The sequence below is a fragment of the Sus scrofa genome, chromosome 6, assembly GCF_000003025.6.
Source record: "Sus scrofa isolate TJ Tabasco breed Duroc chromosome 6, Sscrofa11.1, whole genome shotgun sequence".
NCBI lineage: Eukaryota > Metazoa > Chordata > Mammalia > Artiodactyla > Suidae > Sus > Sus scrofa.
In genome coordinates, this window is record NC_010448.4 from 59,937,853 (window position 1) to 59,959,288 (window position 21,436).

At 43.5% G+C, this 21,436-nt stretch overlaps 1 protein-coding gene across 3 annotated transcripts in view; it reads left to right on the top strand.

Moving 5' to 3' along the window:
- The window catches only part of NLRP9 (NLR family pyrin domain containing 9), a 32,812-nt gene continuing 14,841 nt past the window's right edge, over positions 3,466 to 21,436 (top strand). For 2 of the 3 annotated variants that reach the window (XM_005664855.3, XM_005664858.3), the window contains exons 1-4: positions 3,466 to 3,571; positions 11,095 to 11,431; positions 13,960 to 15,523; positions 18,145 to 18,306. In XM_005664855.3, coding sequence (XP_005664912.1) covers positions 11,152 to 11,431; positions 13,960 to 15,523; positions 18,145 to 18,306 — 2,006 coding nt within the window. In that variant the 5' untranslated portion in view covers positions 3,466 to 3,571; positions 11,095 to 11,151. Of the gene's footprint in view, positions 3,572 to 3,637; positions 4,085 to 11,094; positions 11,432 to 13,959; positions 15,524 to 18,144; positions 18,307 to 21,436 lie in introns of those variants that run through there. The other variant, XM_013998807.2, reaches the window with a different exon arrangement.

The window sequence follows — 21,436 nt, forward strand, 5'->3', positions numbered from 1 at the left end:
GAAAGAAGAAAAAATGCAAAGAAACAAGCTAAGCTTACACCTTAAACATCTAGAGAAGGAAGAAGAGACAAAGCCCAAAATTAGTAGAAGGAAATAAATCATAAAGATTAGACCAGAAATTAATAACATAGAGACAAAGAAAACAATTGAGAAGATCAGTGAAACCGAAAGTTAGTTCTTTGAAAGCCGCAGTATTTAGAAGAGTGTAATATTAACATAAAAACAGAAACATGGATCAGTGGAATAGAATAGGCAGCCAAGAAATAAACTTACAAGTATATCAATACATTTGCAATGAATGAGCCAAGAATACATAATGGGAAAAGGACGGTGCCATCAATAAGTTGTGCTGGATAAACTGGATAGCCACATGCAAGAGAATGAGACTCCATCACTATTACACCAACACACAAACTAATTCAAAATGGACTAAAGAAACTCCTAGAAGAAAACATAGGTGGCTATCTCCTTGACATAGAGATTCAAACCAGTTGCGAAGACCTGACCAAAAGCAAAAGCAACAGAAGAAAAACTGAACAGGTGGGACCCCACCAAACTGAAAATCTTGTGCAAAGTGAAGGAAACTACCAACAAAAGGGAAAGGCAGCCTCCAGGGTGGGAGAAAATAATCACCAATCGTGTATCTGACAAGGGGCTAAGAGCCAACATATATAAAGAACTCACAGAACTTCATAACAACAAAAACAACAACACAAAACAAGACAGTTAAAACAGGGGAGGAGGAACTGAAGACATTTTTACAAAGAAGACTATCAATTGGCCAAATGGGTGTATAAATATCTCACACTTAGAATTGTTATCATCAGGAAGAAAGAGGTAAGCGTTGGTGAGAATGTGAAGAAAGTGGAACGCTCGCACACTGTTGCTGGGAATGTGAACTGGTGCAGCCACCGTGGAAAACCGTATGGAGGTTCCTCAAAAAATTAAAAATAGAACTGCCGTCGGATCCAGAAACTTCCACATCTGGTTATATACCTAAAGGAAATGAAAACAGAATTTTGAAGGGATATCTTCCCTCTCATGTGTCCTGCAGCATCATTAACAAGAGTCAAAATACAGAAACAATCTAAGTGTCTATCGATGGATAAAAATGTTGTGGAATACATGCTGGAATAGTATTCAGCCTTGAGAAGGGAGGGAATCCTGCCTTTTGGGACCAAATACACAAACCTGGAGAACATTCAGCGAAGTGAAATAAATCAGACGGATCAGACAAGTTTGTGTGATATCAACTCATAAAAGCAGAGAGGAGAACAGTGGTTACCGGAGGCTGGGACGTGGTGAGATGTGGGCAATGCGTCTTAAGCGTATAAACTGGGAATGAGTAGGTACATCATGATGATACTCAACAGCACTCCCGGGTGCATTTCAAAGTGGCTGGGGCATTGTTCCCACCACACGCACCCAAGCAGTACATGGGGAGAGAGAGGTGGTAGCTAATGCTCTAGTGGCAAACCTACTGGGACAAATAAATGTGTCAAATCAACACGCTGTCTGTCTGAAACGTGCCCGTTATTATATTTCCCTCAAAAAGGTGAAAAAGATAATTGTGGGGTTCCTATAAAAAGCTGGTGTTCGGAGAAGGTCTGTTGGTCCGTGGAATCACAACTACCACGGAAGCTGATCCTCTCTATGCTTTTAGATTCTCAACCGTCCTCTCCACCACCGTCATCGTCACCACCATTTCCGTTTTGAAGAGGAGGGAAATACACACGGAGCCTGGGAGAAAGCCTGGATGAATTCCTGTTGGAGCTCAAGTACTTTACTTTTGAACTTTAATTTTTTTTTTCTTTTTTAGGGCCGCACCTGCAGCTTGTAGAAGTTCCTGGGCCAGGGGTCAACTCGGAGCTGCAGCTGCTGGCCTACACCACAGCCACAGCCACATCAGATCTGAGCTGCGTCTGTGACCTACTCCTCAGCTCATGGCAGCGCCGGATCCTTGACCCACTGATCGAGGTCAGGGATCGAACCTGCAACCTTGCGGTTCCTAGTCAGATTTGTTTCTGCTGAGCTATGACGGGAACTCCTACTTTTATCCTTCAAATGAGAGTTCCTGACAAGGAAGTAATAGCCAAGATATACAAAGGCAACCATCAGGGAACTAAAAAATAAAAATAAAAAATTAAGGAAATTGAGATACAGTTCTCTAATGTGTGAGCTGTGGCTCAGCTGAAGATAGTTTAGAAAGTCTGTGTGAAGATGTCATATCAGAATTTTGTGGCGGGCCTCTGGGTTAACCAAATTTAGGATCTTGGAGAGAAAATATGCAGAGAGCCTCTTAGCCTGGTCTCACAAGGCAGAACTAAGCTACATCTGCCTACGGATCCAACCTAGATCTCTCACAACCCCAGTGAGATCAGGGCTCCCTGGGAGGCAGCACAGAAGTGTTAAAATCAGGGCCAACCAAGTAGGACTGTTCTCTGCTCTGGTGGCCTCCAGTATCCTTGGAAAGGGGAATACTAGTACCTCCTAGGTCAGAGGGCTGAAGTCAATCAGATCTTGAATGACATGCCCTTACCTGTAGGGCTATTTGATCATTAGCCTCTAATTAATATTAGAGACGGTGGAGACAATTATGACGGTCAAGGTGGATGATGGCGATTAGGGTGGTGGCGGGGCAGGGTTCTCGCAAAGTTCAATGAGGAGAATGATGGGGCGATAAGAGACGCCTGTGGTGAACAAGAGCCTTTGAAAAGAAGAAAATCCTGCCTTGTGCAACGATGGGGATGAGCCGGAGGACAGGCTGTTCAGTGAACTAGATCAGCCAGAGGATTCCACTCCTCGAAAGTATCAAAGATGTCACATTCATAGAACCAGCGTTGAGCGGTGGCTTCCAAGGGCTGGGGTCGGGGGAAGCCAGGGGTGATTGCTCAGTGCATCAACTTTTGATTAGGCACGATGATTAAGTCCTAGGGTTTCGTGCAATATCATGCCTATAACTAATAATACTGTGCTGAACACCTAGGAATTTGAGAGTAGAGCTCGCATGGGCAGTATTCTCATCACAATGAAAAACAGACATTTGCAACTTCCATTGCTCTTTCTATCTGGATCCAGTTATTCAGGAATATTCATTGGTTTGCTAGGACGTGAATGTTGCATTTTAGGAGCTGCTGTGAAAGTCAAGAAGACACACAAGGTTGCCTCCCTTAGGAAGCTTATACTATTGAAGTCAGATATTCAGAGTATGAGCAGAAGTTTCCCGCTACCAGTCTCCAAATTATCCCTTAGTGGCAGAGGGAGGGACTGCATTGTATAGGGAGGGCTTTGCAGTCCCCTCTATAATACAATCACCATGGAATTATCCAGGAGCCAGCAACTCCTGAAGGAAGTCGTCCCTGATGCCTGAAGGAAGATCATTCACACCTGAGGTGGGAGAACAAGCCTAAACAGCTTCACATCACCTGCTGAGTCTGGCAATCAAGGGTCACGCCAGCCAATGGGAAGAGAGAGTCCATGGCCAATCAAGGGACAGGCATAGCCTTTTAGGCTCCGTTTCTACAGCTGTGCTTTGATGGGTACCAGCCAGGACGATCAGGGACCTGCTTGGGTGAGGAAGTCATGTCGCTGACCTGTCTTTGTCTTCCTTTGCCTTTCCCTCTCAGGGCTTCCTCCAGGTTGGAATGCATAAGGAGCAAGGTAGAGGGGTCCCGGAAAAGATCAGGTTTCCTCTTTGTTTTGGCCAAGCTGGGGTCAAGGGAAAAGGCTTTAAACTCACAGAGAGGTGGTGCATCCAGCACTTTCTCTCCTTGGGGTTCGGGTTTCTCCGCGTTGAGAGAGAACGGGTTTTTGCAGGCTGCCCTGTGGCTCCCTATTTTTATGACATTGAATTGGAGGTGTAGAGGATTGGAAGGCCTTGGATACGGGAGACCTCGGGAGAAATAATGAGAATACCCAGCGCCAAAGAGCTGTTTCTGACTTGGCTGTCTGTGGGTTCTGATTGTGAGATTCATGTAACCTGGGGAGACAAGTGAAAAACAGAACTTTGGCAAGGGGCAACCATGAACCCAAGAAGGCAAAGAGCAGGCAGACGGAAGACTTCGGTTTGGGACCTGTTGCCATGGTAATTAGATGGATAAGTTTTGAGCGATTACCATCTTAATTTTATGCTAACTTGTATGTAAATTCTTTGCCCCTCATGATTGTTTCACATGACCACAGAAGTTCTGTGAGGGTGGGCGTGAGCCAGGTGACACAGTGTGTGAGGCAGAAGGCAGGTCGTGCCAGGGACCACGAGTAACTGCACCATGAAAACGGAATGTGTGATGTGAGCCTAAAGTCTGCCTGACTGAAGTTTCTGAGGTGTTAGCGAGTGTCCATGAGGCTACCAACCTCACACCTGGCCCCTGTTGATAGGGAGAAGGGGCAATTAAGCAGCCAGTGTTTCAAACGGCTTTAGGAATTGCCAGCTTCAGGAGGTTTCAGCTGGAAAAGGAATGAGGAAGGAATGTTGAGAGAAAAAGTTGAGAACACAGGAGAGTTTTAAAAAACCGTAAAATAGCCAGAAAACAAAATTTGACGCATTTCACCACTTCTAAGAGAACAGTTTTGGAGTTCCCACAGTGGAGCCGTGGGTTAAGAATCCGACTGCAGTGGCTCAGGTTGCTGTGGAGGCGTGTGTTCGGGCATTGCCGCAACTGCAGCTCAGAGGCCGTCCCTGGCCCAGGAATTTCCATATGCCCTGGGTGTGGCCATAAAAACACAACCAAACAAAAAAGAGTACAGTTTCAGGGCACTGAGTCCTTCACACTGTGACACAACCATCCTCTGCAGAACTTTTTAATCCTCCACCAACTGAAATTCTATACTCGCTAAGGAACTCCCTCTTTCCCTTCCCCCAGCACTCCTCGAGTCTTTCTGTCTTTATGAACTTGACTGTTCGAGGATCTCATATGTGTGGAATCACACAATGCTGGTGCTTCTGTGTCTTCTTTCACTTGGCACAATGTTTTCAAAGCTCCTTTGTGTTGTCACCTGTGTTAGAATTGCGTTGCTTTTAGGGCTGAATGATATTCCGTGGCATGTGCGGACTGTCTTTATCCGTTGGTGAATTTTGGGGTTATTTCTACCTTTTGGATGTTGAGAATAATACTGTTGTGATCATTTTAAAGATTTAAGAAAATGTTGACAAGTGGTGGTGATTGTTTGCAAGAGGTGCAGTGGAAGGGCCGCAGGTGTTGGGGAAAGGGGAACTGTGGAGACAAAATGGGGTGCCCAGTGTTGACCATGAACTTGGGGGTCCACGCGGAGGAGGGGCTTGGGTCTAGACTACAGTGGCTGAGTCAGAGAGATGGGCCAAGTGCACCTGGCAGTGGACTCAAGGCAAAGTGAGGGATGGTGGAAGCAAGGGAGATGGGTCTTGGGTGCCCTCATTATTCCTGCTTAGGGAAACGTGGGTCTCCGAAGGGATGCCTGTTGGAGTATACATGGCTTCCTCCGCTTCCTACCAGGAGAAGGGTAAGCTGTCTCCCAGCAGGCGGGACTTCCTGCAGACCCCACTCACTGTGGACTCTATGGGATCCGAATAATCGATTGACCAAATAATTGGGCCATTACTTAACTCCCCTCTGATTTACTCCTATTTAGGTTTTTGCCTTTAAAAGGGATTGAAAACAGTGCGGTGTTCATATGCATACACGAGACCTTGGAATATATGGGCAGATGCTAATTTGGAGTGAACACCAGGAAATAAAATTGCAGAGTTGAGAGGAAGATGCATTTTCCATCTTTATTTTTATTTTACTTTGTCTTTTTAGGGCTGCACCCACAGCATATGGAGGTTCCCAGGCTGTAGCCACTGGCTTACACCACAGCCACAGCCACGCCAGATCTAAGCCGTGTCTGAGACTTACACGGCAGCTCACAGCAACGCTGGATCCTTAACCCACTGAGTGAGGCCAGCAATCGAACCTGCATCCTCATGGATGCTAGTCAGATTTGCTTCCGCTGAGCCACCATGGGAACTCCTCTATTTTTATTATTTCTTAAATTGAAGTACAGTTGATTTACAATGTTGTGTTGGTTTCATGTGTACAGCAAAATGATTCATATCTCTGTCTCTCTCTATATATACTTTTTTAGATTCTTTTCCCGTATAGGCTATTACAAAATATTGAGTGTAATTCCCTGTGGTCTACCGCAGGTACTTGTCGGTTGTCTATTTTTATATAAGAAGTTTGTATCTGTTAATGCTAGACTCCTAACTTAGCCTTCCCCACTTTCCCCTTTGGAAACCAGAAGTTTGTCTTCTATGTCTGTAGTTTTATTTCTGTTTTATAAATAAGTTCGTGTGTATCGTTTAAAAAAGATTCCACATATAAGCAATATTGTATGTATCTCTTTCTCTGACTTATTCACTTAGTCTGGTCATCTCTAGGTCCATCCATGTTGCCCCAAATGGTGTGATTTCATTTTTTATGGCTGGGTGAAATGCCAGTGTGTATTTAGATCACACCATTGTCCAGTCATCTGCTGATGGACACTGAGATTGCGTCCATGTCTTGGCTATTGTAGATAATGCTGCAGTGAACAGTGACGTCCATGCATCTTTTTGAATTAAGATTTTCTCTGGATTCATGCTCAGGAGTGGGATTGTAGGATCATATTGTAGCTTTAATTTTGGTTTTTTGAAGAATCTGCATACTGTTTTCCACAGTGGTTGTACCAATTTACATTCCCACTGACAGTGTAGGAGGGTTCTGTTTTCTCCACACTCTATCCAGCATTTGTTCATAGATTTTTTTTTTTTTTTTGTTGATGTCCATTCTGTCTGGTGTGAGGTGGAACCTCATTGTAGTTTTGATTTGCATTTCTCTCATGATTATTTATGTGGAGCATCTTTTCATATGCCTTTTTTGGGGTGTATTTTATTACTTTTTTAAAAATTTATTTTTATTGTTTTGCTTTTTAGGGCCGCATTTTTTTTCTCATAGCATGTGGAAGTTCCCAGGCTAGGAGTCAAATCAGAGCTACAGCTGCTGGCTTATGCCGCAGCTATAGTAATATGGGATCTGAGCCATGTCTGTGACCTGTGCCACAGCTCATGGCAACTGGATCCCTAACCCACTGATCGAGGCCAGGGATCAAACTCACATTCTCATGGGTACTAGTCATATTCATTTCCCCTGTGCCACAATGGGAGTTCTCAAGAGTACATTTTTTTTTTGTCTTTTTGCCTTTTCTAGGACCGCTCCCAGGGCATATGGAGGTTCCCAGGCTAGGGGTCCAATCGGAGCTGTAGCCATTGGCCTACACCAGAGCCACAGCAACACCATATCTGAGCTGCATCTGCGACCTACACCACAGCTCATGGCAACGCCGGATCCTTAACCCACTGGGCAAGGCCAGGGATCAAACCCTCAACCTCATGGTTCCTAGTTGGATTCGTTAACCACTGCACCACAACAGGAGCTCCCCACGAGTACATTTTAATATCCAGCTGGACTACCCCTTCGCACTTCCCAGTTTGTCAGTTTTCTTCAGAACTATGGGTGTTAGAAAGTTTTTCTCATATGGATTTGTACATCTCCTGTTGAATTTAGTCATAAGCACTTGAATTTCTTGATATAATAAATGAGTTTTCCTCTAACTTCAAATCCTCTAAGTGGGTATTGTTTGTATCTCTAAGAAGACTAATAATTGCTCTATGCTAATTTCATGTCCTGAAACTTTAGTGAGTTAAAAACATTTTTACTGAAATGTCATTAACGTATAACACTGTATCAGTTTTAGGTATATAATCTAACAATTATGTATATACACATATGTGTGTATCTGTATCTATGCATACATATGTGTATACACTGTCAAATGATCAGCACAGTGAGTTATTTTCCATCTATCACCATATACAGCTTCGATTTTTTTCTCGTGATGGAAACTTTTAAGATCTACTCTTCTTAGAACCTTACTACTTTGTAAAAAATAATACAAATTTTATCATTGAATATCTGGCGTTTTCCAGGATTTTACTGCTGACTAAAGATTTAAGGAATATTCATGACCCCTGTTCAGCAGAAAAAAAAAGTTACGCTCTTAGGTCGTCAGCAAAGAAAGATAATTTAACCTTTTTCTAAGATTCATGCCTCCAACTGATGTCTGTTTTCTAATTTTTTCCTGATATCACCAGGACACAAGTCGAATAGTAGTAGAAAGGCCTGGTCATCCTGGCCATTCTTACCTTGTTCCTGGTCACAGCAGGCGTGTCCCAAGTGTGTTACCACCTTTTTGATTAGCTTTTTATTTTCTCTGAGTCTTGTTTGCTGATGGAGATTTTTGGATGATAAACTGTGAATCTGTTCATGTCTGAAATGGTTTACTTTTCTCTTGCGCTTGAATGGAAGGTACCACCCAGCAGGGACGCCTCAGTCAACAACAGTCTGCTCTAAATTATGGGCATATTTTTCCCTGGTATGACATTCAGGGTTGTCACAAATTGACTTTACACAAATGGATTCTTACTTTCTCGAAGACCAGAAAATGATAATCTGTGCATTGATGGGGAATGTGTATGGGGTGATGATTAAATATTAAATTATCAAAAAAGTGCATATCATCCCTTCTTGGTAGTAAACGGCTTAATTTCTGAGAGTCTAAGACCTACCCTGTCTAAAATAAGAGCCACTAGTTACCTGTGGGGATTGAGCTCCTCAGTGGGTCCAGTGAGACTGATGAACTGAATTTTTCATTTTAATTAATGAAAATTTTAACTTTAAAACTGATACTCAATTCCATTTCTGGAAGTAAATAACTTGAGAATTTAATTTTCCCAATTGTGTATTTTGTAAAATCTAAGAGGCAATCAGGTCTTTCCAATGATAATTTAGCATCTGAATTAAGGGATTCCATAAGTGTAAAATACACACTGGATTTTGAAGACAGTATAAAAAAGAAAATAATTAAAATATTATTTCCATGTTGAATTGCTATTTTGGACAAAGTTAAATAATGTTAAAATTAATTTTATATTTGCTTAAATGCTTTAAAGGGGTTACTAAAAAATTCAGAATTACCAACACGGCTCTCAGTGTATTGGACAGTACTATAGACTCTGGACTTATCTTTATCTTTTGGAATTATGAAAAATTAAATATCGTGTTCTTTCCTCTTTGATTTTCCTTACCACTTGGCAAGGTCTTTTTATTCATTTTTTTATTAATTCAATTTATTTTTTATTAGGGAATATATTTAATTTACAGTGCTGAGTCAATTTCTGCTGTACAGCATAGTGACCCAGTCATTTATATATAGAAGATACATATATATATATGTGTATATATATGTCTTCAGATCTGGAAAGCTTTCTTCCATGAATTCTTTCTTTCCCTCTATTTCCTGTTTTTTTTTTTGAATGCATATATACACACTCATTCTTTTCCTCCTTATCATCCTTTATGGTCTATCCCAAGAGACTGGATGTAGTTCCCTGTGTAATTCAGGACAGGATCTCATTACTTATCCATCCTAAATGTAATAGGTTGCATCTACCAGCCCCAAACTCCTCATCCTTTTCACTTCCTCCCCCTCCCCCTTGGCAACCACAAGTCTGTTTTCTGTATCCATCGGTTTGTTTTGTAGATAGCATCATTTGTGCTGTATATCAGATTCCACATATAAGTGATATCATAGGGTATTTTTCTTTGTCTGTATGGCTTACTTCACTTAGTATGAGAATCTTTTTTTTTGTGTGTACGTTTATGTATTTTTATTTTTTTAAATATTTCTAATTTTTACATTGTTATTTCCCCAGTACAATTTTTTTCTTACTGTACAGCATAGTGACCCAGTTACACATACATGTATACATGCTTTTTTTTTCACATTATCATGCTCCATCATAAGTGACTAGACATAGTTCCCAGGGCTACACAGCAGGATCTCATTGCTAATCCATTCCAAAGGCAATAGTTTGCATCTGTTAACCTCAAGCTCCCCAACCACCCCACTCCCTCCCCCTCTCCCCTGGCAACTGCAAGTCTATTCTCCAAGTCCATGATTTTCTTTTCTGTGGAAAGGTTCATTTGTGCCCTATATTAGATTCCAGATATAAGTGATATCACATGGTATTTGTCTTTCTCTTCCTGACTTACTTCACTCAGTATGAGAGTTTCTAGTTCCATCCATGTTGCTGCAAATGGCATTATTTTATTCTTTTTTATGGCTGAGTAGTAGTCCATTGTGTATATATACCACATCTTAATCCGTTGTGAGGTCTTTTATTCTGAAGATAAAAATCTTTTCTTCAGATCTGGAAAGCTTTCATCCATGAATTCTTTCTTTCCCTCTGTTTCTTTTTTGTTTTGTTTGCTTGGAACTTCAGTGATACAGGTGTTGACATTTCTGCAACTATTAACACTTTTCCTCATTTCTCTTTGCAGTGAGTTCTCAGTGGCCGTGCTTTTGAGAAATGTAATTCCTTGACGCATCATCGAGATGGCTGTTCAGAGTTCCTTATTTCTGTCCAGGACCACAGTATATAAGCAGTAGTGCCCTTGGATTAGTCTTTTCCTGCCCTCATTTTGAAATTCCAAATTTATTTTTCTAGCCATGGTCCTGTTTTCGATCTTTCAGGGTCATCCAAACTTTCCTGCACCAAAGACAGAGGTTTAACCTCTTGATTCTTCAAAGTCTTTAAAACATAGTCTACCTAGAGCAAAAGCTGTTATCCTTCAAGGAATACAGCATCACATGGTCTTTTGAACTTGAGATAGAGGCTCCTGTGACAACACAAGGTCAATATACAACACTTTTCAAAAGTGTCTGAAATACACAGTGGAGGGCACAAGGATAAAGATATCCTAATTTTTCCTTCCCTGGCCATACTGATAAACCCCAGCTTTGTTATGATTTTAGGTAGTTAAAATTCCCCCTGACATCTGGCTTAGTATCAACCCCATTTGCAGTTGCTAGCACTGTGTGAATTCGCATGCATGATTTTGGATCATTGAAGGATGGGGCACATTCCCCAAAGGAAGCTGGGAAGATAGGTTTTAAGCAAGAAAGGCACCATAGCAATCATTTTAAACTATTTGAAACTGCTGAGACTTAACTCCATCATGGCCTCATTCTCTCTAGGTATCACTTCTTCCTTGCCTTTTTCTGCCTCCACGCTCTGCAATCCTGTGAGACAAGATGGCTGAATCTTTTTTTCCTGACTTCGGCTTGTTGTGGTACCTGAAAGAGCTCAAAAAGGAAGAATTCTGGAAGTTTAAGGAGCTCCTCAAGGAAGCGCCTCAGAAATTTGAACTCAAGCCCATCCCATGGACGGAGCTCAAGAAGGCTTCAAGAGAGCACCTATCAAGGTTACTGGGCAAGCATTACCCGGAAAAACTGGTGTGGGAAGTGACACTGAGCCTGTTTCTGCAGATCAACCGGAAGGATCTCTGGACGAAGGCTCAGGAAGAGATCAGACGTAAGTGTAGTGAAAGGGGTGTGGGGCCGAGACCCACGGGGGAAGGTTGGCTTACTGGGAGCTTCTAACAACGAAGGTCAGGTGGTTCCTGAGTGAGTGGCTACACCTCCATCCACACCGAGACTCTGTCATGGGTTAATAGGAGCCTCAGAAATAGCAGAAGAGCAAGAGAACTCTGGCCCGAGATGGAGGGTGGGCGAGTGTTGTCCTGAGACAGACCTTTCACGTACGTGTCATCCCCTCACTCCTGGGTCCAAGCCGAGTCAGAGCTATTGTAGGAGATGATCTGAGATTTGGTGTCAGTGCAACCAGGACTGCAGAGGTGCAATTCCATTAGGGTAGCTGCCTATCCTTTTGACCAGACCTGCACAAGAGACTAGGAAGGATCCTAACATGAGGAAATAATTACAAAAAGCATATATTTCTGCTACTTCAGAAAGCACTTTTTTTGAGGGCGGGGGGAGGATGCTGGCAGCATATGGAACTTCCTGGGCCAGGGAATGGACCCGAGCCACAGCGTTGACAACGCTGCATCCTCAACCCACTGAGCCACAAGGGAACTCCTGGAAGACGGTATGTATAACGTCTTTTCAATCTCACCACAACTCTGAGGTTTACCAATAAGAAAAATGCAGGCCAACCGTGTCCTCTCATTTTAGGTGAATTTTCTAAAGGGGACAGATCTGACCCCAAACCAGTTATTTGTGATTCATTATATCCTCCTCTGGGAGGAGAGGTCTTTTTTTTTTTTCCCTCAGAAAATAAGATCAGTTGAGTTAGAAATCCTGGAAAACAAAGGGACAAAAGATCAGACCCATTGCCCATTAATTTTTTCCTCTCTTTATGTCCTCTTATTTTATATGTTTTCTTATTTTTGAGTGTTTGAACCTAAATTGGAGTTCAGGAACATAGAAACTCTTCCAGTAGCTTTATACATTTAATTTTTCTGCTCTCAAGATTCTCTCCTCTATTTTCATGGCTTTATCATGATTTTTAAAATTTAAGTGTATATACATATTCTTTTTTTTTTTTTTTGTACTATCTTCCATGATGTTCTAACCCAAGAGATTGGACTTAGTTCCCTGTGCTGAACAGGAGGACCTCATTGCTAACCCATTCTACATGTAAGAGTTGCATCCTACTAGCCCCAAAATCCCTGTCCATCCCTCTCCCTCCTGCCTTCCCCCTTGGAAACCACAAGTCTGCTGTCTATGTTGGTGAGTCTGTTTCTGTTTTGTAAGTAGGTTCATTTGTGCCAGAGTTTAGACTGCACATGTAAGTGATATCACCTGGTATTTGTCTTTCTCCTCTGACTTAATTCGCTTAGTATGAGACTCTCTCCTTGCATCCATGTTTATATATGTTAACCCCAAACTCCTAATTTATCCCTCCCCTTCTCCCTGACATTACTCATTCTCTTTTCTTTCCTTCTCTTTTTGCTTTCTAGGGCCATACCCACAGTACATGGAAATTCCCAAGCCAGAGGTCAAATTGGAGCTGCACTAGCCACTCTACACAGCAGCCACAGCAATGCCAAATCTGAGCCACATCTGTAAACTACACCATATCTCGTGGCAATGCCAGATCCTTAACCCACCGAATGAACCCAGGGATTGAACCCGCATCCTCATGGGTGCTAGTCGGGTTCATTTCTGCTGAGCTGCAAGGGGAACTCCTGAAATTACATATTCTTAGAGACAAATATTCCTCTGCCCCCGAGAGAGAAAAGCTGTCTTCTTCCTCAAGCTCCGTTCTGAGCCGAGCTGCACATTCTGAAACGGAGCTGGCCATGACCTTGGCCTGGGAGACATGCAGAAATGCCTCACCCACTGTAGTTCATATTCTTGAATGCAGGGTATGGCCCTTGTCTACATTGTGTGATTTTGTTTACTTCTCATGTGTAGCCTTGGACATGGACAGTTCATAGAGAGGGGCGGGTTGAACGAGTGATGGCTCAAGGGCGCATTTCTGAAATTAACCTGCCATCAGGAGGGTCTCAAGAGAAATGGGCTAGACTTGACAGCAAGTCGGACAACGAAGGGGCAGGTGCCTAACGGAAAATCACGAGCCCGATGAGTCGAATAACACAAGTTCTGAACACCTTCCCCCGCCCTGTAAACAGGGCATAGAATGAATTTGAATGGATTGTTGAGGAGGTAGAAGGTACAGTGGCAGTAACAGCCTTCTTGGCTCTGATTCCTGGCTGGCCCCCCAGTAAATGAAGAGCAGTGCTTATGAAGTCTTGGCCAGAGAGCTCCCCACTTCTGGCCGAAAGTGCCACTTCTAAGTATTCACGCTTTGTGTGGGCTGTAACTCTGAGCTGGGCTTCCTTGCATTTGATCAGCCATTTCCATGGACATGAATTGGGATGGATGATGGTCCTGACAAAGCTAAGTGCGTTAGCCCGGGCACCTGTGGGCATACATCAGTCTTTGCACGTGTGGTCGAGAAAATCTGTAGGGTGGTTCTGAGTATCAAAGATGGCGTGTCTTTTTTAATGGTCTTGTATGCTGTCCTTGTTAACGCAGACAAGCTAAACCCATATAGAAATCACATGAAGAAAAAATTCCAACTCATATGGGAAAAGCAAACGTGCCTTCACGTTCCCGAGGATTTCTACAAAGAAACGATACTGAACGAGTATGAACAACTCAGGGCTGTCTACCTTACTGCAGATGAGGCTGGAGAGTGCTCACCCACTGTGGTCTTGCAAGGTCCTGAAGGGATTGGAAAAACGACGCTTTTGAGAAGAGTGATGCTGGACTGGGCAGAGGGACTTCTATGGAAGGACAGATTCTCCTTTGTCTTCTTCCTCAATGGCAGTGAAATGAACAAAATAACGGAGACCAGCCTCGTGGAACTTCTCTCCAAGGACTGGCCTGATGCTTCGGAGCCGATCGAGGACATTTTTTCACAGCCAAGGAAAATCCTGCTCATCATAGACGGCTTGGAGGAAATGGAATGTGTGCTGACGCTTGGAGACAGCCTGGCCAGTGACTGGGAGCAGCGGCAGGCGATACACTGTATCCTGAGCAGTTTGCTGCAGAAGAAGATGCTCCCAGAGTTTTCTCTGCTTATCGCACTAGGAAAGATGGGGATGAGAAAATACAGCATGTTTTTGGAGCAGACAAGATGTATCTTTCTCACAGGATTCTCTGAACGCCAAAAGAAGCTGTATTTCTCCTATTACTTCCACGAGGACAATAAATCCCTTCGAGCCTTCAGTCTTGTGAGAGAGAAGATACCGCTGTTGGCCTTGTGCCAAAGTCCCTTCGTGTGTTGGCTGGTCTGCACTTGTTTGAAGTGGCAGATGGAGCGAGGAGAAGACCTTGAGATTGCCTGTGAGAGCATCACCTCCTTGTATGTATCCTTTCTGATAAGCGCCTTCAAATCAGCGGGTGACAACTGTCCATCCAAGCAGCACAGAGCCCGTCTGAAGAGCTTGTGTACTTTGGCTGCAGAGGGAATGTGGACTTGCGTGTTTCTGTTTGGTCCCGAGGATCTCAGAAGGAATAAGGTGTCAGAATCTGACACCTTGATATGGGTCAACCTGAGACTTCTTCAGAGGAGTGGAGACTACCTTACCTTCAGCCATCCGTGCATCCAGGAATTTTGTGCTGCCCTGTTCTATCTGTTCAGACGGCCCAAGGACATGCCTCACCCAGCCATTGGAAGTGTGACCCAGCTCGTTGCAGCAGCCGTGAATGAAGCCCGGACCCTCTTGTCCTGGATGGGGATATTCTTGTTTGGATTTTCAACTGAGAAAACAGTCAGCATGCTGGAGGCATCCTTTGGTTTCCCACTGTCCAGAGAGATCAGGCAGGAAATAACCCAAAGCCTTGAAACCTTAAGTCAATGTGAACCTATTGAGGATGTGGTGGCTTTTGAAGAATTGTTCAATTGTTTGTTTGAGGCCCGGGAGCAAGATTTTGTGACCCAAGTGATGAATTTCTTTGACGATTTTAACATTTATATCGGGAGCTTAGAACAATTGGTAGTCTCTTCCTTCTGTCTAAAACATAGCAGCAACTTGAAGAAATTTCACCTGTGTGTAGAAAACATTTTTTCAGAGGAATCTGGATCCGTCTCAATGTAAGTCCATCTACACACTGGTCACCTGGTCACCCTAACTGCATGGGGAGGGGAAGGTGGGCACTGATGCCTTTGGATACATCAAATAGACCTCATGCTTGATGAGAAATACTTGTGTCCCTTCTGTGCCCTTCTCTGTAGTCTCCACTGTGTGCAGAAACCAAGTGCTTTCCCACCTAAGAACAAATAAAAACCTTTTTAATTAAAAACAACAACAACAAAGGCACCCCAAAGTGAGTCCATCTGCTAATGCCCTCTCTCCTGCCTACTCACACACTATGCTTGTAGCTTCTTCCAGTCCCTGATGGGTATTTCATAAATCATTGTACTTGTCCTTAAAATCATGGCTTTTGTAATCAGAGACGGTGATTTGAGTTCTTGCTTTGCCACTTGCTCGCTGTACCACTGTGAACTGTGATGAAATTTTTCTGTCGGTATTAATAGGGGCAAAATCTGACTTACTTCATAGGGCCAATGCAAACTTGAAAGGTAAGCAAGGTAAGCAGTCTTTTTTTTTTTTTTTTAATTGAAGTATAGTTGGTTTACAATGCGGTGTGAGTTTCAGGTGTGTAGCAAAGTGATTCAGTTGCATGTGTACATGTACATCTATTCTTTTTTCAGAATCTTTTCCCTTAGAAGTTACCGCAAAATACCGTGTGGAGTTCCCTGTGCTGTGCAGTAGGTCCTTGATAGTTAACCAATTTTATATGTAGTAGTGCATGGATGTTAATCCCCAAACTCCTCATTTGTCCCACTCCCTCATCTTTCCCCTTCGGTATCCATGAATGTGTCTTCAAAGTCTGTGGGTCTGTTTCTGTTTTGTAAGTAAGTGCATTTGTATCATTTTTAGATTCCACGTATGAGTGATATATGATATTTTGTCTTTCTCTAACTTCACTTAGTATGATAATCTCTAGGTCCATATGAGTGGCTGCAAATGGCATTATCTCATTCATTCTTATGGCTGAGTAGTATTCTGTTATATATATATAGAAAGGTAAGCAGTTTTTTAAATTTTTAATTTTTTCATTACTCAATGAGTTTATTGCATTTATGGTTGTATGATGATCATCACAACCCAATTTTATAGGATTTCCATCCAAACCCCTAGCGCATCACCCCAGCCCCCAACGTGTCTCATTTGGAAACCATAAGTTTTTCAAAGTCTGTGACTCAGTACATGTTCTGCAAAGAAGTTCATTCTGTTCTTTTTTCAGATTCCACATGTAAGTGATAACGTTTGATGTTGGTATCTCATTGTCTGACTGACTTCACTTAGCATGATAATTGTTAGGTCCATCCATGTTGCTAAAAATGCCAGTATTTCGTTCCTTTTAATGGATGAGTAATATTCCATTGTGTATGTACCACATCTTCTTGATCCACTCCTCTGTTGATGGACATTTAGGTTGTTTCCATGTCTTGGCTATTGCAAATAATGCTGCAGTGAACATTGGAGTACATGTATCTTTTCAAGTTGTGGTTTTCTCTGGCTAGATGCCCAGGAGTGGGCTTGCTGGACAAATTGTGGTTCTATTTTTAATTTTCTGAAGCATCCCCATACTGTGCTACACAGTGGTTGCACCAGTTAACATTCTCACCAACAGTGTAATAGGGTTCCCTTTTTCTCCACACCCTCTCCAGCACTTACTGTTTGTAGACTTTTTGATGATGGCCATTCTGGCTGGGGTAAGGTGGTACCTCATCGTGGTTTTGATTTGCATTTCTCTAATAATGAGTGATGTTTAACATCTCTTCATGTGTTTTGTGGCCATCTGTATGTTTTCTTTGGAGAATTGTCTGTTCAGATCTTCTGCCCATTTTTTGATGGGATTGTTTGTTTTTTTGGTGTTGAGCCTTAGGAGGTATTTCTAAATTTTGGAGATTAATCCCTTGTCAGTTGATTCATTTGCAAAGATTTTCTCACATTCTGTGGGCTGTCTTTTCATTTTGTTTAGGGTTTCCTTTGCTGTGCAGAAACTTTTATGTTTAATTAAGTTCCATTTGCTTATTTTTGTTTTTACTATCATTACTTAAGAGGTGGATCTGAGATGTTGCTGTCGTTTATGTCAGAGAGTGTTTGGTTTATGTTTTCCTCTAGGAGTTTTGTAGTGTCTTGACTTATATCTAGGTCTTTAATCCATTTTGAGTTTATTTTTGTGGATGATGTTAGGGAGTGTTCTACTTTCATTCTTTTCCATGTGGCTGTCCAGTTTTCCCAGCACCACTTGTTGAACAAGCTGTCCTTTCTCCATTGTATATTCTTGCCTCCTTTGTCATAGATGAGTTGACTGTGGATGTGTGGGTTTAATTCTTGGTTCACCTAACACTCAAGTATTATCACTCCCAGGGAGGAGGAAACGGAGGCAGAATGAGGTTGAAGAACTTGCCTAGGATCTTAAAACTCAAGATGTTTCAGATGGGGGCTCATCACTCTGGCTTTGGGGTCCTCTTCCTTGACCACTATGCCAGGTTGACTCGGTGTACCTGGCTGCTGCTCTCTTGGTTCAGGCTTGACCAGTGGTTGGCGTTGAGGGCCCCTGGGGAGGGTGTTGTCCTGTGTGGAGAGTGTCTTAAGTTTCATTGAGTCACTGGAGAGTCACGGTGTTTGTCCTCCACAGCGACGTCGAGAAGCTCTCCTTCTGGCGAGATTTCTGCTCGGCGCTCACCACCAGCGAGAACTTCGAGTTGCTCGATTTGGACTCCTGTCAGTTCAACAAGGCCTCCCTGGGGATTCTCTGTAAGATGCTGGCACAGCCCACTTGTAAACTCCAGAAGTTTGTGTAAGTTGGACCTTAACCCGGACTCATTTAAAAACCTGAGCTCCAATCCATTGTGTTGAAAGAAAGTTCCCAGCTCTTTCCTGGGTGGAGATAACTGACTGAGTGAGACGTAAGGGGTTGGGGAGACAGGGGGACTTGGGAACTGAATGTGGTCAAAAGCTCACTTCCCAGGAGCTTAGGCTCCGTTCCCAAAGCCTGGTTGAGGAAGGCCACTTTGTCTAACGTGAGTGGTTCCTAGAACCATGCCTTCCTTGCCATGGCGTGAACCCACGTGTATGGTGCCAGTTAGCTAGGAAGCTGCAAGTTCATGCTGACCTGGAGCAAGCTCGGGTTTTGTTTTAGAAGTCGCACTGGCATTTAGGGACGTCGGTTTGGGCTGTACAACTAGAGTGTTAGAATCCAGGGGTGTGTGTGTGAACTGTGGCCCCCATTTTGGCTCTTCTTGAACAGATGTTTTAACCGTGGTGATGGGTACCTTAACCAACATGCTTGGAGAGTCCAGGAGATGATAGTTCTGGTGGTGGGTGATGTTTTCCTGGCTGCTGATGGATTGAGAATAGATGTTTCCTACAGAACAGGGGAGGAGAGGGTGCTGAGGGCAGATGGGAAAAGAGCCCTGCATTCAGAAAAGAGACAAACAATGACTAGCACAGAGACCAGTGAGCAGGTGTAGAACAAAGCTTCGGCACAGAGCTGGTAACTTTACACGCGTGATCTCCTTTATCTGTTAATCCACACTGCCGTCTTGGTAACTGTGTGAAGCACCAGAAGCAGAGAGAAGCTCGCACTCCTTCTCTGATACTTTGATTACTTTGGTTTGCTCATCAACCCTGCAAGCTTACTGCTCTCAGGTTAAGTGGAGCTCCTCCTTCAGCCTAACTGGAACTTCTTGCTATAGATACCAGGTCTTGAGAGCCAAAGAATTCGGCAAAGCTGGGAGTGGTCTCTGCCTAAGCCTCCAAGGGGGAGACGTGACATGTCTGCTTACGCTCATACCTGCAGCAGCCAGCAAATACAGAGCTTTGCGGGGGCTCATTAAGCGTAGGTTGAATGAATGAATGGATCCTTGCATTTTGAAAGTGGTTTATTCATGTCACATAAAGAGACTGACTCATAAATGAATGGCTCTAGATCCTGCGTGAATAGCGAAAAAATGGACCTCATTGCTCTCTGGGGGAAAAAAAAAAATCTGGGCGTGCCCTCTGTGGTGCAGTGGGTTAAAGATCTGGTGTTCTCCCTAGGGGCTCAGGTTGCTACTGGGGTGAGGGTTTGATCCCTGGTCTGGGAACTTCCGTAGGCTGCGGGTGTGGCAAAAAAGAAAAGAAAAGATTTCTGGAAACTGGAAGATGAAGTAGGGGGCTGGCTTTCTCCTACATGTGTTTTCAGTATACGTGTTTTAGTGAGAACTATGAGGGCTGGTGGTCTCACAGCTGAAAGACTTGTCATTGATTTTAGATGAGGTTGAAGACAGCATTAAGCTAAAAGATAAACAAGATTTTTATAGAGTTTGGACACGAAACTTGAAAATAAGATGAGCGAGCTTGTAAAGTATCCATGGTTATTAGTTGTGTTTAGGTTATTTTTACAGTAATCATTGTTTGATTCACTTATTCCATCAAAGCACATGCATCACAGGCAAGAGATCGTGAATTCTAATTTTTTATACTAGTATTAATAGAAAATATATTAATATAATTTATCCTATTCAAAGACCAAACTTTGTTTTTTATTTTTATTTTTTGTCTTTTGTCTTTTTAGGGCCACACCAGCAGCATATGGAGGTTTCCAAAGCTAGGGGCCTAATCGGAGCTGTAGCTGCCAGCCTACACCACAGCCACAGCAACATGGGATCCGAGCCGCGTCTGCAACCTACACCACAGCTCATGGCAATGCCGGATCCTTAACCCAAGGAGCAAGTCCAGGGATCGAACCTGCAACCTCATGCTTCCTAGTCAGATTCATTTCTGCTGTGCCACGACGGGAACTCCCAAAGACCAGACTTTAAAATCCATGTGATCAGAGAGAGATACGTGCCAGCAGATATTTCTTGTGAAAACACTTAGTGGAACAGGAATACAATATACTTACTGAACATGCTGTAAACATTCTATTTCAAGCCATCATTACACCTCACAGTGAAACAGGGGAGGTTTTAATTTTCACGCAGAGGGATAAAGTTGACATAGCTTACGCGGTGGCACTTGCCATGTCCAGCAACACTCTAGGTATTTCTCAGGGTTAACTCCTTCTATGCCTAGAATCGCTTAAGGAAGCAGCCTGCTTGGTACCTCCTGGAGGACCCAGAAACATGCCCAAGGTCGCACAGATTGCTAAGGGGAGGAGCCCGACTTTGAAGCCATCAGCCGGGCTCCAAGGATGTATGGCTCTTAGTCCACCAACAGTATACTTGGCTGGTGACTAAGGCCCTGTCCTTTCTGCTTTCACCTTTCCCTTGACCCAGAGGAAAGCCAGAAATCAATGAAAGCGTTACTGTCAACACTGGGTTTTAATCTGTCTGCTTTGCTTGAACTTGAGGCTCCCCCGTTGATGGTGATGCCGACGCCTATGGACTAGACGTTCACCCTTGTCATTGTTTTCCCACCATTTTTCTGCTGACTCGACACTTACTGCTGGCCGGAGGTTGGCATCCGCTGCAGCCACGTGGTTTGTGAGTCGCCGTACGTTCAGTGATGAGGTGGCTTAGAGGCTGACCTTGCTGTCTGCTGACGCCCCCACTGCTCCCAGGTGTCACCGGGTGTCAGGGCAGCCCTTCTCCTTGTGAGCTGGGCCAGCCTGTCTTATTCTGATGCCCCCAGAACCCTTTAAGCCCCATCCTGCTGTCCTCGGCTCCCCTGCCTCCGTCTCTGGTCACGAACTGCCTTGGGCGTTGCTGATACACAGAAGGCTTTGCTCTGCCAGGAGCTGCCGCAGTTGTTCCAGGCTCACATACCCCTCTCCTCTGTCTTTGGTTTCTGGCCAATTTGTAATTCGCACTCTAGTGTTTGAACATGGCGGCGGAAGCCTTACTTGTCGTAGTCTCCATCACTAAACCTGATGAGGAGCGGAAAAGTCAGGGTATGCGCAAGTCATGACACCGGGAGTCTCCTCGTGTGGCTTGTCTTTATAAATC